The following is a 27,921-nucleotide window of genomic DNA, read 5'->3' as shown; positions in this document are numbered from 1 at the left end:
TGAATTTTTCTTTGCGACTCTTTCGCCATTGATAAGGCACTATTTGTTCTTTTTCAACTTTCACGTCATTGCAGAGCTAAAATTAGACTTGCACACTCTACCAAAGTCTTCTTCTGTGTTGTTGCTGGCATAATTATAACCAAAGTCCTGGTCCGTGGGTGGAGGCAGAGCCATTGCATCTCCGGTACAGTAATGATAAGTGACAGGAGAGGCAGCCAATCGGAGGAGGGGCTAAAGCTTTTAACTGTGTCAAAGTCTGCAGCTCCCAGTCTGAGATCCCCAGCCACCTGTAGCAGCCCGGAGGAGACAGCGCCTGAAGTGAACCGTTATACACTGTTACGCCCGGTGGACACGAACTTCATAACCGGCTAACCCTCTCTGAAGAGCGGCTTTACAAACTGTCAGAACAACTTAAAGATGTTTCTCATTTGTCTGCTTGCGGTGTTTCTCTTTGGTTCTGCAGCCAAAGGTGAGTGAAGTTTACTTCCAACGGCGTTAGACACCGTGTAGTTACTGTTTATTGTTCTGTAGTCGCGATTAAATCTCCATGTGAAGCCTTAAATTGTGATCAACGAAATGTAATTTGAAGTACTTTTAGTTAAAAATGACACACAGTAAAGGTAAAATGTTCCAAATTGTACTCTAGTCCGTACAAGCCAAGCAGCAACAATATTAGAATTTATTTTAGGTTCAAAGTAAATATAGCCCCTCTTTAAATTTAGTGCTGAAATAGATGTATTACAGTATATTTCACCTATTTCTAACAAGAAGAAATCATTTTTTTCTGTGCATCTATGGTTAGATATTTTATTATAAAATGCAAAGTCGATTTATCATTATTGGCCCCATGATTACATTTACATGACCTGTAGAACAGTAAAAGTGATTATTCAGAGTATGGATAACTTTTTTTTAAAAAATTACAAAGATACAAATATCCCACATTTCCCAAAACCAAAAGTTATTTATAATACAAGATGTAAGATTTGAAGTAAATCCTTAACATATTCAGTTATGATTTAGTTAGACTTTGATTTTTCTGGATGGGTAATGTGGGTTCCAGGGCTTGTGTGGCCAGGAAACGTGTAAATGTTTAGCTATTAACAGGCCATTATGACTGAGACTGGTGATTAATGACTCATGGTCAGTGTTCGTGTGGGCCCGTTCTCACTCCCGAGGCGTAACATCCCGACGTTTTGTCACGTCCCGCGGCGTTCCTGAGGAACGCGAAAGGTGACCTTCCACGTTGTTATGGTACGCGGCGGGTTCCAGCCCTGTATTGCAGCCCTAAACCTAACCTTATCCCTAAGCCTAACCATGACCTTATTCCTAACCTTAACCAGCACTTTAATGACGTGAAATAGTGTTTTCCCAAGCGATTTTAAGGCAAAAAGCGAAGATGTGTAGATTGAGTCCAAACGGTTGTCATGTGTCCGCAGTTTTCCGATGTCGTCACGTAGGAACGCGTTGGGTGCCCGAAAACGTAATATGTTGACGATTTGTCACCTAGCGTAAAATGTTAGGCTTTGGGAGTGAGAACGTGTTGCCTTTGTTGTACAAATGTTAATAAATCCAGTCTTCGTGTGCAGTAACTGAACTCGCCTTCTAAAGAATTGAAGGCCATTTATTTTGAGTTTGTTTAATAGTCAGTTTGGCAAATTAAGGTTGAATAAAGTGCATAAACTTTTTTTCTTGGGTATACTACAATCAAACCACGTGACCCAGTAAGTGCTGCACACTCAACTTTTTGTTTTTTAACTAGACTTTCATTGGTGGGGGTTTTCCCCAAATAGTTTTGAACCTGACTCAACTCCTTCAGTGTGACTCAAAGCTCCCTGGGGGTGGACTCATGCCAGGGAGAAGGCATCGTCAAACACCAGGCGACCCCCTGAAGCGCAACACACTCCACACACAAAGTTTACTCCGTGCACCCTCCAAAATGTAGTGAAGCTGCTCGAGGAATTCTGAGAAAAATCTCCACTAGAGCCTTTGTCGCTAAACTTAACTGCAGTTAAATAAATCTGTCGCTCTTTCTATTATCTTGGCTCATTCTCAATTGGATCTTTGTGTTTTAAGCTCCCCGTATGATGACTGAGAGTAATTGTCGCTGTCATGTGCCGGCATCTCGCTTGAAGCCTGCAGGCTGCGTGTTTCTCCTTTCTTGTCATGTGTTTACTTCTACAGCGACACAGTTAAGCAGGCAGGGAGGAAACTTTGGGGAGCTGACGCACTTTAGCTAGTGTGACAGAAGCAGCAGTAAAGAGTCCGGATGAAAAGACCTCCTGAAGGTTGTGCTCCTCCTCCTCTGTAGCTGGCGCCTCATGTTTTGAGCCTCCTGTAAGAAAGCAGCAGAGCACATTCAGTGCCTGTCTCTCCTCTTCCCGCTACTGCTTCCTCTCACACCATGTGCTGTATCTTGTCTGTTCCACGTGTTGTGTTTTCAGGCCAGTCATCATTAGGTCATTACCAGAGCATGGCAGACTCAGCAGTTAAGGAACAGATGTGGAAGTTAAAAAAAAGGGTATTCTTCTATTGAGTTTCTCTTGTGGATGGTTTTTGACTCACACATTACTAACCCTGCTTTGCAACAATCATTTGTGCTACAACACAGTTGCCTCTAAGTTACTCTTTGCTTCTGAATAATCGTAATTGTTCTGCCATATTAAACATTCCTATCTGTGCTACTATCTGCTTCACTTTCTCATTTCCCTCCATCCTACCTCTTGGCACCTGGTTTTATATCCACTTCTCATCATGTTTTTGCTGCTGTTTCTTCTCCATCTTTCCCTCCTCTGTCACAGTGTCCCTGCTGTATCCAGCTGGATTAGGCCTGCTTCAGGGCAGTAAATCTCACTCTGTAATTGGAAAGCATGTGCTGGCGGAGCTTTAATTGGATATGATATGTGCAGAAGCCCTGCAAGTGAGCTCTTGCTCCAGGGAGCCATCTGTTACTCCCAAGTTGCAGTAAAAGAGCCCTGTTTGCTCACATACAGAGAATAGAGAACTCATTTCTGTCTGGCTCCTCCCACTGTGGATACCACTTAAATTGGATTGTCTGATGAGGAAGGGGCCAAAGAAAAGACTAGAGTATGGTATAATCAGCTGGAATGAATAGAAACTCAGATTAGATATCAGGTCAGGTTCGTGTATTTATTTATTCATTTGTTTAACTCCCACCTCTGCAATAAATATGTTTCTAATGGTGATGGCCAGCACATGTGGGTGTCAGGCATCAAGTAGCAGGAAGAGCTACCGTTCTGTCCAAGATTACGTTTATATGATAATCCAGATATAAGTAAGTAAAGACTTACTAATAGACTGTATAACCTGTTTTTGGAACATAAAAAATAAAATGTGAATGTGAAGATTTTAAGAGTTTAATGAAAAGTTTTTACACAATAATGACACATAATAATATACACACTCCAACGATAGCCTTTTAAATAGCTTTTATTAAAGACATCAAAAATATAAAGATATTTAATATAGTCATATATAAGAAAATTAAAAATATTAAATCCTTGCACTTTTTTGATGGCAAGTCAATAAGAAAAATGCATATTCTTGACTGTGAGCGGATGTTAGAGGATGCTGCCTGTTGCTTGGTGAAAGTGGTTGGAAGATGCCGACTTATCTCCCAACACTCCCCGACTGCTCCTCTGAGTGTCAGTTAAACCTGAAAAAGTGTTAAACACTCTGGTTAGCATCATATTTTTCACAGTTTTACTACTGCTCAGCGATTGGCAAACAATTGCAGACAAGTCAATTTCTTCTGTTCAGTCTATATAGGCAGCTGAGGCGATCTGCTAGTGACCAAAGTAATCACAAAGAGGTTTTTGGTCTCTATCCATGATCAGTTTCACCTAGTGACTGCCAACCAGGTGGGGAATCTACATTTTTCCTTAGCATCCCAAGCCTGTGTGACTGAAGCTATAGCCATAGATTTTATATCAAGTGACAGCAACCACAACCAATCGCTAATTTAAGCTGTCTGTGAATCCACATGTTTTCTTAAAGACATGTGGTTGTCAGGGGCTCAACAACTGACCTCTAGGTCTGTGTGATTAATGATCCCAATCAAATTAAATTTAAGAATAAAAAAATGTTACAACTTTTGCATTCGGGGGCACCGTTGCTTTCATTACACTAATACGTCAAAACGATTCAGCATCATGCCCTTCTATGATTTAGGCACTCAGTTGCATAAATATTAGGTACACCAAGCTTGAACTACTGCAGTTATATATCCGAACCAATAAACTCTGGTTTTAAGGTACTAAAGAAAAAGTGCAGTAATCCTGGGTGCTGATAGACTGGATTTATTATATAACTTGGAAAAAAAATACTTGCAGTAGTTAAAAAGCAGTAAATGCAAATTGTTTGTTGCTACTAACAAAAAGTTGTCTGTAAATGTACTAGTTTGTTTGCTACTCTTATCAGTTCTGTGTATATACTGTACATATTTATATACATATGATTAACTACTCGATCCAGCTTCTGAGGGATCGGTGTGCATCCTCTTATCAGAACTGTTAACATGAGACAGTTAGCTGCATGACTGACTGCTGGTTAATGAATATTAAAAGTCTCTCTGTGTCCTGTAAGGACGCTCCTGCTCAAGTGGCATCAGCTGTGTAGCTTTGATGTGGCCTCTCTCAGTCCTGGTTTTATCCCTCTGTGGATACAGCAAGAAACTGACCTGTGTGTGTATCTGTCAGTGCTCCATGACATTTCAAACACATGAATGACAGCCTTTAAATACCAGGAGGTCATAAAACAGCATGTAAGACTTGTTCGCTCTCATTAGCCTACAAAGTGTGCACAGTAATTAGCTGCGAGCCATGGTCCAGTATGCCTGTAGCATTTTTGCCGGAACAGCATGTTTCAGATGTCATTTTAGATGATTTTAGGCGCATGACCACTGCACACACTATTGGTCAGCCCTCTGCACGACTCTTCTTTCTCCTTAATGAGATCCTGCCTTCTGGCTTCGGGCTCTTCCTGGCTATTGGGTCACAACCTGTCAGTTCATCTCCTGCTCTGTGTGCAGTCTTTGATCAGTTGGTCCTGCTCTGTGCTGCTGGACGTAATAGACAATTATTTCAAGAATGCAGTTTGCACTAATGAACTGAACGAACAGCTTCATAGCAACACAGAAAAGAGGAGATTCTTTGTCTGCAGTTCTGTACTGTTCCTTCTAGATTCCACTGGCCCTCGCCCAGTGTTATCGGCAATGACGACCATGTATTATCTGGGAGTGGCAGCATTGAGAGGAAGTTAAGGATGTGTGTTTGGGGAACAGGATCTAACGGTCTGTTCATGCAGGTACTTTAGTGACGCAGTAGAATTTCTATAAACTCAGAGTTTGTTGGTTGCTCCCAGAACACGTCTGAAGACGAAAGGGGACAGAGCCTTTCAGTCTGCGGCACCAAGGCTGTGGAACAGTCTACCTCTACAACTACGTTTGGTTGACTCTGTGGAATCCTTTAAAAAACAGTTAAAAATTTTACTGTTTAAACAAGCTTTCTGTTGACCAATGCTTTTTTACATTTTTATATTTTTAATTTACATTTAAACTCTATATTGTGTATATTGTGCATTTTGCTATTTATCGTACTGTTTATTTTAATCTCTGTGTGCAGCGCTTTGTGACTACCTGTCTATGAAAAGCGCTTAATAAATAAACTTTACTTACTTACTTACTTATAAAGTACAGCCCTGAACTGAAACATGAGCATCAGTGCCAAAGTCTTGCTCTGTCTCTTTCTATTTCTGTGAGTAAATTGAAGTCTGGCGAAGCTTCGGCAGCTAGAAACAAACATCTCCTTGACTACAGATAAACTTCCCCATTGTGCTTGTTTGATGTTAGCATTGAGAAATAAAGGGAAAGATAAAGGTGGAGAGTCACAGGGCCTTTTAGCGATAGTTTATTAAACATCCTTATTGGAATCGGAGCAAAGCCGGACCTTCTTATCCATATCCTCCCGAGTGTGTGTTCACAGGTCGACCTTAACCCCACTTGTCACCCTGCCTGTCCCAGTCATCTCTTTTATATTTGCAGGGGATTATCCGGCTGTAGGCTAAATCCTTAGAGACAAGGCTGCCTGTTAGACTTGCAACACAGAGTGTGCTCTTAATTACTCTGTTCTTTCAACAGTACTACACACTGATTGTCTGTTTGGACTGGGTCTTGGGTTTTTGGTAACCTTTTCCAGTATGGCAACTTGCCAACTGAAAAATAAAGGCCTTAGGCTGAGCCTTACTACACGTAGTTTGGAAATAATGTGGTCTGTGGTCGGGCGGGCACAGTTTGCTGCTATTGTGCCATCAGTCTTCAGCCAGGACGTCATAGAAGTGTACTGTTTTGTACGGACTTTTTGAGACAATGTTTCCATGTGAATGGAAATGGAGAAGTGGCAACAAACAAACAATAATATGAAAATGAGGACAAAAAGAGAACCATTATATTTGTGTTTGTCATGACATAAGCATTCGTATCCGTGACACGCTATTGTCTGTTACTTCCCTCTGTCCATAAACAAACTATTGTTTATACGATGTGACCGTAACATGCACTAATCTTCATTCAGATAATTATCCGAACATTCAGTGTATCAGCAACCCTTTTAGATATTACCGTCCCTGCATTTTGGTTCCAATTTCTTTCCAAGTATTAAGCTGTAAGCAACAGATAAGCTGAGACAGAGCTCTGACAAATCACGATTATTGCTTCTGAAAGCAAGATATTTTTTTTGTTCCCTTGTCATAAAAGCAAGAATGAATAACAGAAAACAAATAATACATAATACATTTGCGTTGGTATCTGCTGTTTGCCAAATCATTATGTTAAACTTAAATACTGACCCATAATTTCACAATCAGTACAACCCAACTTTAAATGGCTGTTAAAGTACACCGCTAAATTCAATTACTTTTTACTGCTGCCAAGACATTTATCTATAACTAATCCTCAAACGGACAAAGGGCTTTCATGTCTTGGTAATTAAATCTGCATTTCATTTAGTTATTGCCACATCAGTGTTTGTAAACAATATGTCCCACAGACACAGCCAGATGGCTTTCACTGCCTGAGTTATTTTTCCAGTTTTGCATGGCCAAAGTGGCAGATAGTTATTAAATCAGATGCAGTAATGAACCTCTTGGTTTGTTTATGTGACTATGGCATTGCATGTGAACATACTTCCCACTCAAGTACAGTGGTTATATTGCACTTATATGTATATATCCTTCCCCTCTGCAGCTCATGGTGTCAGTAGTGGGTGATTTAAACTAAGATTAGATATAAGTTGTGATTTGATTTGTAAGATTTTGTATTAACCCAATCAAAATATTACAGCTTTGTTACTACAATGCCAGAAACCTGACCCCAGTGACCTTAAAATGAATAACCATTAATCATTGATAGTTAAGTACTGTTAACTAGCAACAAGCCTCTGGGTGTGAAAAAGGAAGAGACAAAATTGACAAAGAGAAAAGCAGTCAATTGATTTGGACTTTGATGTTAAAATTCCAAATGTCCAACTCCATCCATGGGACTAAAAAACACTGTTTTAGTCTCTATAGTTGATTTGTCGCATCCATCTCTCCAACAAGACTATTCGAGCAGTATTGGGGTGAGTTGGTGTTTCAAAAGTCAGAGCTGAGGAACAAATGGGTGATGTCATGGTGGTTTAATATACAGTCTGTGACTACCACTCACCATTACTTTGACAGTAAAAAAACCATTGCCTTTCACTTCTCAATTGATGGCACTACTGACCCATCAGATAAAGCTAAAATAAACAAAATAAAACACATATTATACTTTTTAATGCTTTCTTTCTGGCGGCAGTGTAAGGCCAAGGGATTTCACATCTGTTTAAAATGTTTTTAAAGATTGGTTTTCATGACGCTGTAGTTGGGATACTGCGGTGGGTACTATTATCTCTCCATATCCCCAAATTTGGAAACTTCTTTGAGAGCATTGGGTTAGCATACCTTTGCTTGCCAATTAGCTCTGAGCACAACTGTAGCTGATGTTAGGAATGACTTTAGTTTCTCATTTTAAATGATATTGATACACATTTACCAAGGCGATACTTAAAAGTTACTGCAACTCATGGAGGCTGCCTGGAAACTTTCCATTCTGACCAGTATATAGAAATACTGATAAGGAAACGATAAAGCTTTGACAAAGTTTATCGTGACTCCTTATACTTAGAATAAATGCTACTATTTTTTTGCTACCTCTATGGGGTTGACAAGATTAAAGTGCTAAATCGCACTGCTACTAAAATGTTAAGAATTTGCAGTGCCTCGAATCAGGACGAAAATGCACCTGCTGCTGGCAGTGACAAAAACTCAGCTCTCAGCTGTAGTGGAGTCACACACCTGACAGGATGGTGTGCTTAGCTGAAACTGGCTGTTTAGTTTCAGTTAAAGCAAAACAGTTTTAAAAAAATGATTAAAAACTGTAATTATTTTTTATAAAAGTTGATAAAAGTCGATTATGTGAGATTGCAGAGCGTTGAAGATATGTAAGAATGATGTAAAAAGTTACAAATTTAACCTTCATCTCAGTTGTTCGTGGAAACACGTTTGCATTATATTTTATTTAAATGTCACTGAGAATGTAACGTCAGTGCGTGACTGGCTGGATCTGATTCAAGAGGTTTTCCATTAATCTCAATCTCAATCTCTGGTTATCCTGTAAGATTAATAAGATATATTTAAACCATAATCTTGAATATCCAGGAACTGATATGCATTTCGCAGCAATGTTTTCATGTTCCGTTGCCTCATATATCAATATCTAGCTCTGCCACTCCTTTAATTTATGATCACTGAAAACGTCAACTGTGACAGTAATATTTCCATCAATTGTTACTTCTTTATATATTTATTGCTCAATGTCTTATTTTCATCTTCCAGTACATGACTTTTGAGATTGGGCATAGGTGTGTGCTCATTGAATACATCATATCCATAAATGTCTGCTGTCACAGGGTGTGTCATGTAGAGCCTCTGGTTTTTCATCTTCTTGGTTACTAAGTGATAAAGACATTAGGTCACACAGTGGCCTTGTGCACACAGTGTAATCAAATCAAGCTCAGGATCTGATATTAGTCTTGATTTTTTTCACCACTGGAGAAAACTATTTGTGTAAGGCGTCCACCCATCTGACTCCTGGCAGTACACTATCTTTCCTCTCTGGCTGCTGAAAAAACACGCTTTGAATGTAATCACTCAATGCATACAGATGAGGAACTGAGGTAAACGCAGTAAGACATTATCAAAGACCTCCTACTGTTTGTACCGTTCCCAAAGAATGGGAACAGGCTAAATGAGAACAGGCGTCAGAACAGCACAGTGAACAAACAGAAGGCAGCTCGTTTACGGTAGTTCTTATCAAAAGATTCAGTATTTTTGTCAACTTTTCTATGTGCTGTGTTTTAGATGTTTATTTAAGTCACAACCTCGTGTGATTACAGCTTAAAGTCCTTGTCCACCAAAGTAACAGGGTCAACTGTTGCTGTGGTGGACAGTCCTGTTGACTTTACTGTTTAGGTTGGCTCTCATTGTGTAATTTTCAGCAGGATCATCCCGCATATTTCAGTTAAAAAATGATCTCTGTACAAGTCTGAGATGGTTTCCACATACGCAGAGGAGGGGTTGTGGATATATTATAAAGATGTTAAGAAGGAGGAAAAGAGGAAGACAACAGATGAGCTTTATGGATGAAAAAGGACAAACAGAAGGCTGGTATGACACAAGAGGATGTTAGGGATAGGGTTTGGTTGAGATGGAGGTAGATGACGTGCTATTGGAGCAGCCAAGAGAAGAAGAAGAAGCAGAAACTACCTGCCAAACATCAAAGTTAGCAACTAGCTGGTAAAAGTAGTGGAGTATTTAGGAGGTAAAGAAGGAAATGTCCCCCAAGAAAATGTTAGAAACAAAAACAACAACAGACTTTCTAGTCAGTAGACATACCCGTTGGACAGAAGCGCAACATCAAATTTTGTTTGTTTTATTTGTTACTGGATACTCTTGAATATTCATTTATATATTGTTGATACAATTGTACATAAGTAACACATTTTTTGTTTTAAAATTAACTGCATCAACTATCTTACAGGTGATGCAGTTTGGTGTTTTCAGCATACTTATCTAGACACCACAGTAGCAGAAGTCCTTTCATTTTTAATCTAGAGTAAAGGGCGTCTGGACTTGAAAAGTGTTGATAAAATTTTCAGGTCAGTTTAATTCAGGCCCGCTCCACTGCACGTGGGATTGATTTAAATAGGAGATTATCTTTTCTTTTAGACATTGAATGTTAAGCATTAAAAATTTTAAACACTAAACACTTATGCCTGAATTATTCCTGAATCTATGTTGTAACTTGGGGCATAACCGGTAACCCCTCTTAACCTTACACCACAACCTTCCACGCCATTCAGTCCGCAACGACATGCAGTTACATTTCTTGGGAGGGGCACTTCAGGTTACGTGGAAGGTTATGGCAGATTTAAGAGGGCTTTTTGGTTACATTGTAAGTTATGACGTAGATTTCCCACTAAAGAATAGTTGAGGCAGTATATATATATCTGTCCTATACATGCCTATTTTTAAATATTCATTTTACTGTGGCAAGCTTTGGACTTGAAGAGAAGGTAAACATCTGATTATTTTTGTGCTTTTGTGTTCATTCTAGGAGCAACAACTGAATCTGTTACATATAATTACACAACCAGTGGAGAAATGAACAATGTGACTTCAACAGCTTTTCCGACATCACTCTTGACTACTGCCACAAACTCAAATCCAAGCAGTGCCCTCACAGACAGCGGCTTGACAACTGCTTCAGAAGTGACTACAGCAACAGAAAGTACTACTCGAGAATTCACAACTGTGCACACAACTCTCACCAATGCAGAGACAATTAATCTGAGCACTCATTCCACGATCACTACTAATGCTACGGTTACTGAGAACAGTACTGTGGCCACTGGCAGCCCAGCTCCCTCTCCATCACCTCCAGCCACTGACGCAAGCATGTCGACTGCAAGGCCAGGGACAAGCAATCCTACCAGCGATAGTGAGACTACAAATACAACCACCGTTCCGGTTCCAGCCACGAATCAAACAATGAGCACAAGTACATTGATCGCACACGCAACCACCAACATATCTCTAAGTACACCACACTCCACCAATGGCACAACTGGAAGTACATCAATCACACAGACTAACAACGACACCACTGTTAGCACACCAATGACCAACACCAGCAATGACACAACTACAATTATGCCAGTCACAAACACAACCATCAACATAACTGCAAGTACACCAGTCACCCAGACTAACAATGACACCACTGTTAGCCCACCAATTACAAACACCAGCAATGACACATCTACAATTATGCCAATCACAAACACAACTACCCACACAATTGCAAGTACACCAGTCACCCAGACTAACAATGACACCACTGTTAGCCCACCAATTACAAACACCAGCAATGACACATCTACAATTATGCCAGTCACAAACACAACCATCAACATAACTGCAAGTACACCAGTCACCCAGACTAACAACGACACCACTGCCAGTACACCAATTACAAACACCAGTAATAACACATCTACAAATGCACCAGTGACAAACTCAACCTCTCACACAATTGCAAGTACACCTGTGACCCAGACTAACAATGACACCACTGTTAGCCCACCAATTACAAACACCAGTAATGACACATCTACAATTATGCCAGTCACAAACACAACCATCAACATAACTGCAAGTACACCAGTCACCCAGACTAACAACGACACCACTGCCAGTACACCAATTACAAACACCAGTAATAACACATCTACAAATGCACCAGTGACAAACTCAACCTCTCACACAATTGCAAGTACACCAGTCACCCAGACTAACAATGACACCACTGTTAGCACACCAATTACAAACACCAGCAATGACACAACTACAGTCATGCCAGTCACAAACACAACCATCAACATAACTGCAAGTACACCAGTCACCCAGACTAACAACGACACCACTGCCAGTACACCATTTACACACACAAGCAACAGCACGGCTATGGTTACTTCTCCCACAAGCAATCATTCAACTAACATTACTCCAGTCACACCCACAAGCAACAACACAACTTTTATTACAGCAACTACACCACTAAGCAACGTCACAACTTCAACTACTGAAGAAACCAGCAACAGCACAGCAATTACAACTACACTCACCTCAGTAAGCTCTACAGCTGTGTTAACTCCAACTACTCAACCAAACACTACTAACACCTCTCCTGAGACTGCTGCATCCACTACTGCACCCTTGTCCTCAACTACTGCCATAAACACAACACTCACAGCTGGACCCTCACCCTCTTCACCCACCACCATCTCCAACTCCAGCTCTTTCCCTCCAAGCACCTCCCCAGGCAATAGCACCGTACCCCCCAGTGGAAATGCCACCACCCTTAGTCCCTCAACAGCAAGCTCAGGAGGTAATACTAACAGCATGATACATGTTGATGTGTGTTCTTGTAAATAATATACTATAACATGGAGGTGAGAAGGAAATTCAATCCATCCAGTATTTAATGAGAGTGCATACTAGGATATAGGTTAAAGTAAGGTATTGTGTTTATTAAATATGCATATTCACACAGTACCATACTTTAATACCCATATCCATGTATTTCTATTGAAAAGTTCCTGATCTGATTGTTTCTCTTTTTTGATGATATATTGACAAATCACATTGCAGTACCCACAACTACAACTCTTTCAACTGAAGCTAGTGGCATTACAACTGCCATTCCAACCACCATCTCTAACATCACAACCACCACCCTGCAACCAACACAGATCACTACCAGCAACCAAACCACTCCAGCTCCACCCACCACCACGCAGAGTCCAGTCATAGGTTTGTACCTTTAAAGTGCTTTTCCATAGACTAGAATACAGATTATGAAATCAGACATGCACCTTGACATGAATAATAATGTTCCCACATATCCTGGAAATATAAAGAAGCAACTGTTAGCTTGCAAAAAAAACGTTATTTAAAAGCTGTCTACAACTTCTTACTGTGCTCACTCCATGTGGCCAAAAAAGGTATTTTGTAATTAACAAAACAGAAATAACATTTGTTTATGGGATACATTTTCTTTTTTGGCTTGTCAGTGTGTCCAGCTGTCCCATGTCCACTTGAAAGCGTCTGTCTTAATGGCACTTGCCAGTGTCTCTCTGGTACCTACCTGCTGAATGGACGTTGTGTACCTGGTAAAAAACGAAAGCATTTTATCTCTGTTCAGACAAAAAGTCTAATACGTAAATTAAAGTGTAATTGGGTGTTAATAGTGAATTAGTCGTCTTATATTCTCTTCTTCTCTTCATCACGCAGCCAATGTGTTCCCAGGCAGGCTTCATCTTACCTCCTTGACATTTCAAGATGAAATGTACAACAGATCCTCAAAGATATTCCAGATGACGGCTGCTGACATTTCAGCAACAGTAGGTCATGAAGTCAGAGACATGTTGGGTAGCTCTAGAATTTGTCAACTTAATCGATAAACTGTGTGTATTCTGTTTCACAGCTTAGCAATATCCTCAAAAACCAGCCAGGGTATATCCGGTCTGATGTTGTGCAGCTTGAGTGAGTACATGTTTCACTTTCCTGTCATACAAAGATGCGATGCCACATGTTAAAAAAGGTATCTAACCTCTGTTGGTTGTTTTCTATAAATCTCCAGACCAGGAAGCGTGCAAGCAACTGTAAATAATGTGTTTAGTGACACCACTGAAACTCAAGCTACCGTTAATGACGCCATAAATGAAGCTATAAAAACTTCCACTGGACTTCTGGCTCAAGCTACATATACAAGTAAATGCTCACTACATTCTATACAAGTCAAGTGATCAATTAATAACATATCTTTGATTTACAGAGCCTGTTCTGTTCTCGCCCCTTCTTAGGTACAAACCTGTGTGAGCAGAAGCCATTACCTTGTGATGTCTCCACTACAGTATGCACAGATACAAATGGCCATGCTACATGTGCCTGTAAAGATGGCTACATCTCCATTGTGTACTCAAACACTAGTTGCAAAGGTAAAAGTGACTTTTTAGGATTATTAAGTTTTCCTTAATCCAGACCTGAGTTGGATTTAAATGAGGAAACTACCACATGCTCTAGTATTTACGTCAAGTCTTTAATGTTTTTTTGCCTTCACAACATCCTGCTGCAATAGTGTTATACATTAAAGGCTGATTCATAGACCATCAAAGCTGACCACCTGCAGCTTTTAAGACTAAGCTCAAGTGAAATTTCCCGAGCTTGTCTACAGTCAAGAGAACTGTAACAAAACCTTCTTATCCTTGCAAAAAAGTTCTGTGTGGGAATGAGGAGGAGAATCAACAGGGAGTGAGACTCACGTACAAGGTCAAGAGCTGTAGCCTTTTCTCCATGCCGACCCCTGACACTTCCTTCATTTATCTCTCTAATTCATTTCTTTTTAATGGGGATGTTTCCCTGGAAACATGTGGAAGAATTGCAGCTTTGCCTCTGTGTGTAGGGTTGTGACCAAGGAGATCGGCTATAGGAAATACTGTTAAAGAATAAGACCGTAGGGCTCAAACAAATGCAGCATACAACTCGTAAACTCTGTTTAATAGCAAGCCTTTAAGTGAAGAGACTCCCAGAGTGCTCCTATTTTTGGATGTGCCATCATGAGCGCTAAATGTTTCTGTTCAGTGAATCTGCAACATTCATTGGACAAAACATTATCTCTATGTTACAATTGCTGTTTCTTTTTGCAGCGTGTCCAAGCGGACAGAGGGCAGTTGGAGGAGTATGCGAAGTGTAAGTACACACATTTTTAAAATCTGTCTACTGGTTTTGCACGTCTTCCAGGTGGTGCACAGTGTTAAAATATGGCTCCCCCATGTGGATTTATTGTTGAACTCCATTATGGTTCTGGGGAGTTCTGAAATGTGAATGTCACTGTGCTTTCTTTCAGATGTCCATTTGGGTATGCTGGATTCAACTGCAATGACTGTGAGTATAACATCAGTATTACAAAGAGGAAATGCTAAAGAAGCAGAAGTCATATAGACTGCACAGTATATGGACTGGTTCCTGGATTGCGATTTTCTGCTTTCCCAGAGTACTCAAAGAGCTCTATACAACATGCCACATTCACCCATTCACACAAGCACTGTCTTCTATGTTTGTTTTAGTGCTTAGTTAGTGCTTTCTAACTACCATTCACACACATTCATACTCCGATGGAAGCATCGGAGAGCTACTTGGGGTTAATATCTTGCCCAAGGATATTTGGCATGCAGACTAGTGGGAGCCAGGGATCGAACTACCAACCTTCCAATCAGTAGATCATTTAAATATATATCTGAGATTTCTAACTAGGGATATTAATACCTAAGGGAATACTTCTGAAGTAGCCACAGGGATATGTTAAAAGTTCTACTGTTTAGTTGAACAACTAAGTGGCTCTAAATATGTTATACAGCTAAAAGTTATACATAAGGGATTAAAATAAAGGGCTGTCAAAAAGTATTTACCCGCTTCCTGATTTCTTTTTTTTTTTTACATCTTTGTCACACATGTTTCAACTCATCGAACAGATTGTAATATTGGACAAATATCACCAGAGTAAATACAAAATGATGTTTTTAAAAGGTGATTTCATTTGCCATATTAAATCTTTGTGTTCCCCAGGACTTTTGGGAAAATATTCTTTGGATTGACGAGACAAAAGTTGAACCTTTCGGAAGGTTACTAGAGCTATTGTCCTAGTCAAAGTCAGGTCCATGGCGTGAATTAAACAGGCTGGAAAAAACCTCCAATGTGGCTGAATTAAAACAATTCTGCAAAGAAGAGTGAGCCAACATTTCTCCACAGTGAAGTAAAAGACTCATTGCAAGTTTCGGCAAATGCTTGATTGAAGCACTTGCTCCCAGTGGTGTTACTACCAATTATTAGCTGTTGTTTTCTTTATGTAGGGCTAGGTACAGTATGTTTGGTTAGTCCTTTTCCCTTAATAAATAAAATAGTCTTTTAAAACTGCACTTTGAATTTTCTTGGGTTATGCTTAGCTAATATTACAATTCGTTTGGTGATCTGAAAGTTACACAGTAGTCAAATCGATGATGGTGGTGATGGTTTTGTAAGATGAAAGTAAAATACATCCAGTTTAAAATGAGTTTCAATAAGTAGAAAATGATGAATAGTGTTGATGAAGGTGTTCTTGGGTCCATCTGACAGGGCACAATGTTTTCAATTGTGTCTTCACAGCGGCCCTGCTGGCAGTGGTGATCATCTCCTGTGTACTAGGAGGAGTTCTACTCATTCTTATCCTGGCTTTGCTCATATACTGCTGCTGGTAAGAATATTAAAGATCACCTATACCCCCCAACATTGCTCATATGTACTGATTTCCTGTGATTCACACTGAAAGATAATGCAGTTGCTCTGCATCTTAAAGCTCCACTTATCTGTGCGAATGGTCGTTTGTAGCTTGGGCTAGATTGGATGGAAATGGCCAAGTTGTCATATGCCCAGAATAAATAAAACGGCTATTAAAAATCTTTAGGACTCGAGGCCAAAGTTGTGATTATATTCTGCACTCCTGTGAAAAACAAATGCCTCAATCATGTTCATTTTTCTCTATGAAAAACAAAACTAAAGACTTAGTGTGTCTGCAGAACTGAATCCAGAACTGTTGGACCAGCAGACGGAATATGTTTTAAAAAACTGACACAAATTTTAAGATTTAAAAAAACCTCAGGACTTTGTGTACATGTGGCAAATACAGCATTAGCAAACACGAGTAGCAAAATTGCTCAGCTGCAGTTTATAATAAACGATTGTTGCTGTGTCTGTGGGAGTTCACTGCTTGAATTTAAAAAATAAAGCAAGATATAAAATAGAACATAAAATGTGACTGTTGCTCTATTTTCTGTATGTCAGGAGGCTGTGCTCGAATAGAAAGCAAGACATTAGCAGCAGCCCTTACTCAACAGAAGACTTAAACCAGCCCTGGCCTACTGGCATCATGCCCATCCCCCGTGCCAACAGTAAATGGGATGGAGCTCCTTCTATAGAGATGACAGAAGGGGGCAGCAGTAATGCCCTGGTGGACAAAAAGCATCAAAGCAACGGAATGGTGAGTTACCGCAGCTGTTTTTCTGCTGTCTCAGTTATTTACTGCTAATCCTCAGTCTAACAGCCCTGCATATTGTTGCTTACTAACTAAATCAAATGTTTGTTCATTCAGTTGCGTCATTATCTCACATCTAGATTGCATCTGCTTATTAACCCACTCGGTAAACACGGATTTGCAGGTTGAAAACAAAACAAATTGCATGGAGATGGAAAATGAATCAGTACTTAAAAAAGTCTTTACTATAAGCCTCATGCACATAAATACATTTAAACAAGTGCTTTTTTCTATGCTTAAGCACTTTAAATATTCACACACTCACATGGATGTACTGGGGACAACTTCAGTAACTTGTCCAAGGATACTTCAACACACAGACTGGGAAAAACCAGGAACTGACCCACCAATCTATTGATTAGTAGGCAACGATCGCTAGTTCTCAAGCCACAGCTGCAGCTATGTGTGGGTAGAGCTTGCTTTCTGGCAGATTTGGCTAGACTAGATCTTTGTTTTTGACCTGCAAATTAATAACTGGGCACATAACCTTCTTGCATCACTCCCCAGATAAATCAGATACTTTGATGATGCATTTTAACTCCTGTGATCGTAAATAAAGTGCTAGCATGTAGCCCCCTGCCACGCTCCCTGCTTTGCCTGACTCCCAGTATGTTGCTTTAGGGGTTTCAGTGGAAGCAGAAAGGATGGAAAAAGGTAAGGCATGGCTTTGCTTTTAGATTCTTGATTTGCCTTGATACACCCCTGCTGATAACTTAGAGATGCCAGAGTGAGAAGGTGATGGGTTTTCTGGGTGATGGGGAGCTTTAACGGGGATTTCTCAGCAGTGTGCTTTCATCTTCACACTAAATCCAGCATGTTCAAAGAAATTCATCTGATAATATTTTTGGGAGTAGTGATGAATAATTTTTCAGTCTACACTGGTGACTGGGGTTACCTTTGTGTGTGGGTCTTGAGTTTTGTGGGTAAAAGTGTGCGAACCTATGAAGTCCCTGCTTCTTTATGAAAGTGACACACTCACTCCTTCTACTGACTTTTCAGACGGGATCGTACGATCTCAACCCGGAAGCAATGATGACCTTCAAAGGTAAAAATACATCCCGTTACTCGTATCTGGTTCAAGGCCATGAGAATCCTTACTTCTTACCTGGAGACGAGAAGAAAAACTGAAACTAAAACACTAAAACCTTCAAATGAGCGAGGAAGACGGGATCAAAAAGAAGTAACTGATTTGAAACTCTGGGACTACAGATACATATCCTGAGAAGAGTAATTTATAAAGATACTTTACCCTCTGAGCTTATTTGCATTAATGATGATGAATCACAAAGGACCTTTTAAGAAAATCCTGAAAATTACCAAAGAGATTCATTTGTGTGCATCATGTCTGCTCTTAATGGTTACAACCAGTGGATGTCGCTGTTGCTCATTACATTCATATATAGTATAGTAATAGTTTTTTAACGACACAGCTGACTTTTTATTCCTTTTTTTTAATGCTTTGATGAATTCAAATAGAATTTTAAAAATGAAGCATCTTATTTTGCTAATTGCACTAAAGTATATATTAAGTTTACTATTAGTTTTTATATAAATCAGAGGTAAACTGAATGTGGGTTCTTATGGGGTACCTGCTATTTTTCCTAAAAGGATGTGATTTTTTTTTTTTTTTATTAAGCAAATCGTGAATGACTAAAGGGGCTGGATCCCTGTTTGGGAGTATTTAAAGGGATTTATGTTGTAGCAGTCTGTATCTGTTGAAGCTACACTTGCAAAATGTGCCTGTTTAATAGTCTGTTTGATGAATAGGAAACATTGTGCTAAGCTGGTAAAAAAAAAAAGAAGCTTGTCTGCTTTTTTTTGGATGTGCCAAAAATAATTTGTAAACATTTTTTTGAGGATTCTGTATAAATTATATATTTATCTTTGTGCTTCTGAGAGAATGGACTGTTTTATAAGTGTGTGTTTTTGTAAAGAAAAAGAGTGTGTGCACATATCCAGCAGAAATAAATTAATTTAAAGAGGCTTGCACTTGGTTTTCATCATTCACGTATGTAAGTCAGTGTAACTGTAAATGTTTTGTAACATTATAAATATATGTAACCAAAAGAAAGAATTACAACCATTACCAACTTGGAATATAGAGATACAAGAATATTATGGCTGCATGCTGCTCGCACTAAACTCCCACTAAAAGGTCACATTGTCCATTTCAGTAACTGTTAAATATTATTTTAAACCCAGTTGTTTTGTGCACAGTGGAATTTAAAAAATGTGGGTTATATTAAATGACTGTAGGTTGTAGTCGATTAACAATAAGTAGCTGTTGTTGTTCAAGAGGACTTCAGTCTTTGGGACCTAACTGCATCCATAATGCTTTCTTTTCTTTATTGTGAAAAAAAAATGTTTTGTGGTAATTTCTGTTTTGTTTTCACACATTTGTCAAATGTGCAACCTCTGGTGTTGAGAAAGAATAGCTCGACACTTTAATAATCTAAACCAAGAACTTCCCTCAAGGCATTCTTAAGAAATCATGTTCAACAGGAAGGCACAGACAAACAGGCAACCTAAAAACATGTTGCCTCCAGTCATATTTGTTGTTGCCACTGAGGCATGAGAATGAGTAATTTACAACAGATATATCAGCGTGGCCTTATAATGAGGAAATAAAACAAATATAGTGACCCAAGGTGTTTTAGTTTTGTATATCGACCAAAGTCAATGTCAACCATGAGCTAGACTCTGTTTGTTTGTTTAGAAATTATACACATAATTAAACATTTAATTAAAAGTATTGCTTTTGCAAAGATTACCACTGTCATAATTTAAGCTGAAATGAAATCATATTACAAAAGGCTATATAGTTGCTATATGAATCTCAGTGTTGATGGGACTATTCTTGGAGGTAGATGCGGATGCACTTTACCTAGAAACTCTCTGCTCTGTAATTATGTCAATATCACCACCATGGTTGCTGTGGTGTTGCAGTCAGTCAGTTCAGTTTTTGTTTAGAAATTATTTGCCAAACCTTAATCTCGGGCACTGGGTCATTAAAGACATTTAATTAAAGGAGTATGCACATGCTGCTTTTTTGGCGCGCAAAAAGATTACCACTGTCATAATTTAACTACTCTGAGAGTGAAATGAAGTATTTAAATATATGGTCTGGCCCAATAATATATATGTATATATGAACCCTAATTCCAAAGAAGGTTGGGCCATGTGCTATTAAGAATAAAATGTGGATTTATTAAATTTACAATCATTTAATTCAGTGTTTATTTACATTTTACACCTTTTAAAACTGTGTTTGTATGTTATTGGTGCTTACAAATGTTTGCAACCATTTTATTATGGAGCAGTGTCTCCATTTGGTTGCCTTCATCGTCAGTTATGGCAATAAAGATGATTTACTTTTAAGTCATGCAAAATAATCTTTTAAAACGTTTGATTACTTTGTTGCATTAATAAGAATTTAGGTCCTTAGAGGCTGAGTAACATGGGTCAATTACAATGATTGCTCAAGTTATGGATTTTGTCTTTTGGCTTCATTGTCTTCTGTTGCTTGCAGCAGTTGAGACTGATGTGTTTTGTCAGAGCTATCGGGACAATTGATTAAATTAACAGTCTTCACACAACATCACTTTAGTCTGTGAAGCAGCAAAACAACTTAATATTGCTGATATGGTCTTACCTGAAGAGGCAGGAGAGTGAGGGTTCATGAAAATCTCTGACTTTGGGACAAAATTAATAAAAGTTCATAAACATACATACAGTGGATATCAAAATGCTTTATTTCAAATTTTCAACCACTTTTTGAACACAGCCATGGAACTATACTCTGGTGCTTCTCATCTGTGTAGGAATGCTTTGTATTTTACAGCCATTACCAGCTTGCCAAATCCTGGCCGATTCTGCTGCAGCACATCCCATCAGCCCACAGGCTCAGCTGACTGATCGATAGACCACTTAGCGGCCGTGAGCTACACATCCCAGTCATTTGACCTGCTGGAGCTGTGGGAATGGGCACGCAATTCAATAAGCATCGAGCCACTGAAACAACTGAACTGGACCGCCAACTTGAGGAACTTCCTCCTCCCGGACAGATCCACATACATCTGCTCTGACTGCAGAGTAGGTGCGTCAAAGCTATCGTCACACACTCATGGTGAGATTGAGATGTGGATTAACATGGAGCTATTGATTCCTTCTTGTTGCATATAAAGAAATAGTTGAATTAACTGAAAGCTTATCCCTTGTATATTTCCGGTTCTGGACTCACCTTAAATGTGAATCTGTGAATATATCGTTTTAGGATCAAGAATATTTTTTGGCATGAAATAATAATAGTAACTTTACATCTCTACCAAGGCCAATGCCCAGTTTCACAATTTTAAAGACAGTTATCTGAATCTGCATCAATTTAATTAGCTTGTTCTTTTCCTCATTTTTCATCGTGCCTCGTCATCATCAAACTTCAAAAAATGTTTATGGTTTTTCAATGACTGATCACAAACCTCCATGTCTCACCTTAGCAGAGGAAAAAGGCTTGTATAATACAGTTTTAGTGCAGAGATACAGTCAATCTAATCTAACTTAAGCTCACCACCTTCTGCAGCGTTGTCGAATTTTAAGAACAAAATAAGCAACAAAGTGTAGCAGCGTTGTGGTTTTGTGGTATTCCTCACAAATGACCTTTAAGGTTAAGGTTTAAGGCCCTTACAGTAAATGATCCTTTTCATTTGGTTCTTTTGAAAATGAAGGTATTTTATATCAGTTAATAAAAAGAAAGACATTTTGAGGTTGCACACTTTTCAAAAGACCGCACAGAGCATCAGATAAAATGAGCCGCTCTTTCTTTCATTTACAGCCAGTTATTCTGTCAGACTCTCAAGGCCCTTGAGTTCAGCTATTTAACATGAAAAAGTAATGATAAAAGTTTATTTTCAAGGTCATAAAATATGCAAAAACTGTCTTCTGTGTATAATATATTGCATGAGCAATGCAATTCTAGGACTTCACGCTGAAACAACAGAGGAACTGCAACATATGAAGCAGATGATTGTTTGCAAACACTAAAATTTACACTGCACCATTGCCAACAAACCAGTCTAATAAATTCCTGCCAGGAGGCCCACAAAGGAAGCTGAAGCCACCTGCTCTACCACTTTATCCATTTTATCGTTGTGAATGAGCAGAAATCAGTCGCTTTCTGTCTTCTCCCCTCCTGTCTCCCTTTCCCTTCCCCTTCTTTCTCTATCGGGTCACACAGAAGGCTGTAATTCACTTTCACTAATGCAGTTCGGCAGCAGCCTGTGAAGGACATGAAATTATGGAACATTTCCCAGCAACGTTGTGTGTCTGGCATTAAGCTGCCAAAGTATATAAATAAATGAAAATAAAAGAACTGCAGTCTTCCTCTGCCTCGCTTTTTGATAGAATTATAACTTTTGATAAAGGGGTCCCTTAACTTGAGCTCACCATTTTTTTAAATGTGAAAAGAAGTTATTATTATTTTGATTCAGCTTACACCCTTCCCTTTACATGTTATATCACCTGTTTCTGGGGCAAATTTAGTGGACGTTGTGCACACGGTAGTGATTGTGTACAGTGAGTAATAGTTGTTTTGTTTTTTCATCTCTGTGTTTTGCAAGTTGTGGTTGCTGATTTGAATTTCTTTGTGGATTTTTTGCATCATTTTCTGGTCAGAAGAAAGGATACTTAAGCAAATTTCACATGCATCTGTCCCATGTTCATTCTATCAGAGGTGGTGGACCATGCTGCTACCCCCGTCAGCTACTCTGTCTGGCGCGTCTAACCATGCATCATCATCATCAAGTAAAATATTATCAAGCAAGATAAAGTGTTCCAAAATTGTTTCTTATAAGTTCCCTCTGACAAAGTGGTCAGATAATCTCATTTGTTATCCTTTCATCTTGCCCTCGGTATCTCAGGCATTGGAGAAGGGCTCGGCCTGAGTGCCAGCAGATAATGTACGAACGGCCAGACAGACAATCAAATTGACGAGTCCTGGAGGAAGAGAGAATGGTGAGAAAGTTGTGGCGCCGGGCAGACGTTAGTCTGAAAGGACGTTAAGCCTTCTTCTAGATGGCTCTTCTAAGCAGCAGTGATCTGATTGAAGGGAGAACAGTAAATATGCATATCTTCTTCCTCATTAATCAGCCGCCACTTACAAGCCAAGTGCAGACTAAACTAACCTTTTAAAATCCACACGTCGGACGATAACATTATGACACAAATGGAATTTTTTTTCTTATCCTTAAAACGAATCAGTGTTTGAATGTTTAGCTTTTAGTGCAAGATAAATTAGGAAATTTTTTAAAAGTATCTAGTACACAGTCATATTGTGACAGTTTTTTTCTCTGACGCTTTTATCTTTGGTGTTTTGGGGATGGTTCAATTGAAACTGCAGTTCAAATAGAAATTAAGTATGTTTTTCTGCCTCTTTGATGAAGTAATCCCTCAGTTTCATCATTACTTACTTTATTAAATTTGTTTTTTTCTGTTAGTGCAGTAACAGAATATATTTCACCTTCATTCTAATTTAATTCACTTCAATTTTGGAAATCACACATCACTTATGTGAGGGGAAAGTTAGCACGGGGCATTGCTGTCTTGGGGAAAGTAAAACAATTTTTGGATAGGAAAACATTGTATATGTTATATTGTGCTTTACTATTACCATACATGAGTTATTGTGTAGAGGTTTGGGAAATACATATAAAGTAATATTCAGACTATAATTATAATGCAGAAAAGGGCTATTAGACTAATAAATCAGGAGGGGTATAGGGCTCACACAAACCCGCTCTTTATTAAGACGCATAAGCTATAAAATTCCAGGATCTGGTGAAGTTTAAAACAGTGCAAATAATATATAAGGCAAGGAAAGGGATGCTCCCAATCGAAATAAGTAAATGGTTCTTAGAAAGAGAAGGAGGTATAATTTTAGAGGAAGTGGAATTTAAAATTACAAAAAGTAAGAACAACATTGAAAAGGATGTCTATTTCAATAGCGGAGTTAAATTTTGGAATGAGTTAAAAGAAGAAATAAAGGTCAGTAGTGATATAAACCAGTTTAAAATAAAACTCAAAAAGAAATTTTAAATAAGTATAAGAATGAAGAAAATGCAATTAACCCAAGACAGCAGTCAAACTGATGTTTATTTTCTTGATTTTCTTGTTGAACATGACAATTTTTTTTTTTTTTTGTGATGTTATTATGTTCTAAGTTGAAGGCATTGTAAACGTTTTGTTGTTCAAATTTAGATGATGAGGATGTAAACCTGAGGGGTAGGGCTAAATAAGTATATACTTCAGCCTACCCTTTTCAAACAACTGCATGGAATGATTTTATGAAATGTTGGTGAATGTATATGTTTGAAATAAAAATGAACTGAACTGAACTGAACTGAATTTTCAGTTTTCCATCGTATAATTAAATTAACTTTGCTTAACGTAAACTGTAGACGTTTGTCAGATTTTATCAACACCAACTGAACGTTGGTACATTTTTGGCTCTTGAAACTGCTGTATTTTATTTTGAAATGAAAAGTTTTCATATTATTATGCCTATCCTGTGGTACTAATTATTAATACATGAATTAATTCAACAGAATATCTAAAATTGCAAGAAGGATGCAATACATTTTCAGGACTGTATAAAGCAAATGACTCAGGCTTCTGAAACTGAAGTCACTACCTCCATTAAACCAACATGGAACATCCAAAATCGCAGTTTCTTGAAAGGCCACTTGAGGCAATGAAAGAAAGTCAGTCTCTGCCATTTTTTCAGTGTACGATAGTTTATAGCGACTTTTGCAAATTACTTTTCACAACACATTACCGGATACTTCAAGTGCACTATATTTATATGGGATATACTGTCATTCGAACTGCAACATAAGATGGGGAACTCCCCCATCTCACCCCTTAGTCAGTGACACAGCCTTGGCCAATCGTGTGACCAGCTCCACCCTGCAAAGGTGCCAGCTGTTACAGCTGTGTAGTAAAATTCACTGTCTGATTGTTCTCTTCAGTTTTTTTCTTTTAACTTAATTCGGCCTGTTGTTTTTATTTATCTGGTTGTTTGTGCATCATGCAGCTCTTGGTGGGAGGTAGTGGTGCAGAGATGAGTCATGCTCAATTTAGACTCAATTTTTAACAACTATGCATAATAATCTACTGCTGCTCTTAGCTTTTTGGTTTCTGCAGTCTGCTCTAAGTGTTACATAAGGCTGAGTTCTCATAGATTAAGACAAAGCAAGCAAATCTGTAAGGAAACAATGAGAAACTCTCATGTACCAACTGTTTTGTTGGGTGGCTTTTTTCCAATAATTAAAAAATTACAACTAAATTACTTTCCTGATACTGATAGTGGCTTAATCGTGTGAAACTTTAGCTGTATCGGAGATGCTAATGCTTTCTGTCTTTCGAGACACTTATAGCACTCATGTAAAAGTATGTTTTACTATGTTGCTCATAGTTTTGCTGCTGCCAAAAATGTAGCTTCTCATACGCTACTTGGCAGTTGTGATGTTTAAACAAGTGACTCTCATAGTTCAGTTCAGTTTAATTTTTTTTTTATATAGCACCCATTCACAAAAGTAGGTGTCTCAAAGCACGTATACTGTGAGGTAGAGACTGCAAGACCTGAAAGAGAAAGAGAAAGAGAACCACCATGTTTCTTTAATTTCTGTCCAAATGGAAGAATATAGTGTGAGTCTTCCATCATCTTCCAAAAGGTTAGAATTTCGATGTTTATGTATTTTTCCGGCTACCAGAATGTATTTAGACAGGTTTTTACTATGGACAGGAATTTGCTATAAAAAATTACACCTGTTAGTACCCACTGTTAACTGATTATCATAATTAAATTCACATCACTTTCATTTTTTTCAGCTTGAATTCAAAACATCACTTGGCTGTTGTTGTTGTGAATTAAAAACACACAACCACATATTTGTTTAAAAATGTGTAAGTTTTATATTTCTGACAATGTTTCCAAATATTTAGAAGTGATTCATAGCAGTTTCCCAAACTCTTTGTTAATTTTTTAAAATCTAATTTCATTTCATTTCATTATTGATTCTTCTCGCCTGATGACAGAACACGTTAACACAGTACTATGGGTGGCTCTTGGTGCTTTTTTAAATCTAAGTAAATACAATCTGTGCCCCAGCACAGTCTTAAAAGCATGAAGGAGATTTTAGGAGACAAGCAGTTACTCTAAGAAGCTGGACAAGGCCGTAGAGGTTCCTTTACCCCTCAGCAAGACTGATATCCCAGCCTTTGTGCAAGGAGGATCGGAATGAGCATTGCCAAGCTCTGCAAAATGACCTCCAAATGGAGACTGGTGTGAATGTCTCTGACCAAATAATCAGAAATAATCAAAAAAAGCTCTTGTGAGGCTGACCTGAAGGCCTGATGTGGTCTAGTGGGCCCTGTGTTCACTGCCCAGCACTGTGGAGCCATTTACTATAGAATACCAGAACTGGCAGGTCCACCAATGGCACCCTGTGAGAGCAGCTTCAACCTGAGCGCATGTGACAGACATAAAAGTATCTGGAGAAGCTGTAGACAATGCTGCCTGTAACATCATTCAGCATGATCAGTTTGCTGATGGTCTGGGGAGGCATACCCATGGAGGAATGCACAGACCTCTGCAGATCAGGCAATGGCACCCTGACCGCTATCAGGATGAAATCCTTGGACCCATTGCCAGACCCTACGCTGGTGCAGTGGGTTCTGGGTTCTTCTTGATACACGAGAACGCCCAACCTCATGTAGCAAGTGTATGCAGGCAATTCCTGGAGGATGTAGAAAGTGATAATACTGACTGGCCTCCACACTTGCCTTACCTAAATCTAATGCAACATCTCTGGACCTTTATATTTTGGTCTATCCAGTGCTGCCAGGTTGTACCTCAGACTGAACAGGAGCTCACTGATGCCCTGGTCCACCTCTGGCATTTATACAAGCACAGTGGGGCCTTGTAGGAGCTTTGTAGGTTGATCATTTTCATTTCTATCAAATCCTAACACATTACCCAATCCATATCAGTATTGATATCCAGCTTGATTTTTTTCCATTGAGATCTGGCGTGTTTTCAAAGTGCTCCTTTAATTTTTTTGGAGCAGTCTATATCAGAAAAGATTGGAAAAACATCCCTCTCCCAAAAGTCCAGATGTTTACACCGTTGCGAAAAGATAAGGAATACTACACAGTAGTAAACGTGGCCCTGTCCCAGATTTTTGAGAGTTGTTGCTGCCATCAAATTCAAAATGAGCTAATATTTTTTGCAAAACAGTACATCCTCTTAGTTTCTTATTTTAAGCACTTGATATGGTTTCTATGTTCTATAGTATGTAAAATATGGGTTTATGAGATTTACACTGCGTTCTTTTTGTATTTAAATTTTACGCAGCACCAAAACATTTGTGGAAAGTGTTTTGTACTTGGCTTCAAAATTCTGGTTGCATCTGGACACAGCGTGGAATAAATTCTCACACAGTTTCCTGCATGTGTTCTATTATCTGATGACAGCTCCATCCCTTTGGTCCCGTTGGAGCAGGCTGAACACAGAAACCCAGTTTATGGCCTATTTGTGAGGTCAGGGGACAGCTTAGCCCTCCTGCCCCTCCTCTCACTGCAGAGCC

General features: G+C 38.9%; 1 protein-coding gene across 3 annotated transcripts; it reads left to right on the top strand.

Moving 5' to 3' along the window:
- The first annotated feature begins 286 nt into the window (after window positions 1–286).
- Window positions 287–19,267, top strand: si:ch211-198m17.1 (uncharacterized threonine-rich GPI-anchored glycoprotein PJ4664.02). 3 transcript variants are annotated; one of them, XM_039610813.1, is made up of 14 exons: window positions 287–469; window positions 10,712–11,155; window positions 12,808–12,969; window positions 13,230–13,328; window positions 13,450–13,559; window positions 13,643–13,701; window positions 13,799–13,929; window positions 14,022–14,156; window positions 14,865–14,907; window positions 15,065–15,102; window positions 16,360–16,447; window positions 17,035–17,230; window positions 17,906–17,938; window positions 18,284–19,267. In XM_039610813.1, exons 1-14 carry the CDS (start codon window positions 418–420, stop codon window positions 18,410–18,412), a joined length of 1,719 nt encoding a protein of 572 aa, XP_039466747.1. In that variant the 5' UTR covers window positions 287–417; the 3' UTR covers window positions 18,413–19,267. The 3 variants fall into 3 exon arrangements, with proteins under 3 accessions (XP_039466747.1, XP_039466746.1, XP_031581741.2); XM_039610812.1 differs by having other exon boundaries at window positions 10,712–12,544; XM_031725881.2 differs by lacking the exon at window positions 17,906–17,938 and having other exon boundaries at window positions 10,712–12,544.
- Window positions 19,268–27,921: the final 8,654 nt, after the last annotated feature.

This window comes from Oreochromis aureus, linkage group 4 (genome assembly GCF_013358895.1).
Source record: "Oreochromis aureus strain Israel breed Guangdong linkage group 4, ZZ_aureus, whole genome shotgun sequence".
Classification (NCBI taxonomy): Eukaryota; Metazoa; Chordata; class Actinopteri; order Cichliformes; family Cichlidae; genus Oreochromis; species Oreochromis aureus.
Note: the sequence above shows the minus strand (reverse complement) of the source record. Positions and strands in the feature narration are given on the sequence as shown.

Bases quoted from the DNA above. Each gene is read 5' to 3' on its own strand.
- si:ch211-198m17.1 (XM_039610812.1), top strand. From the start codon at position 418: ATGTTTCTCATTTGTCTGCTTGCGGTGTTTCTCTTTGGTTCTGCAGCC. The intron at 12,545-12,807 runs GTAATACTAACA...ATCACATTGCAG, and splicing joins CTCAACAGCAAGCTCAGGAG to TACCCACAACTACAACTCTT. The intron at 12,970-13,229 runs GTTTGTACCTTT...TTGGCTTGTCAG, and splicing joins CACGCAGAGTCCAGTCATAG to TGTGTCCAGCTGTCCCATGT.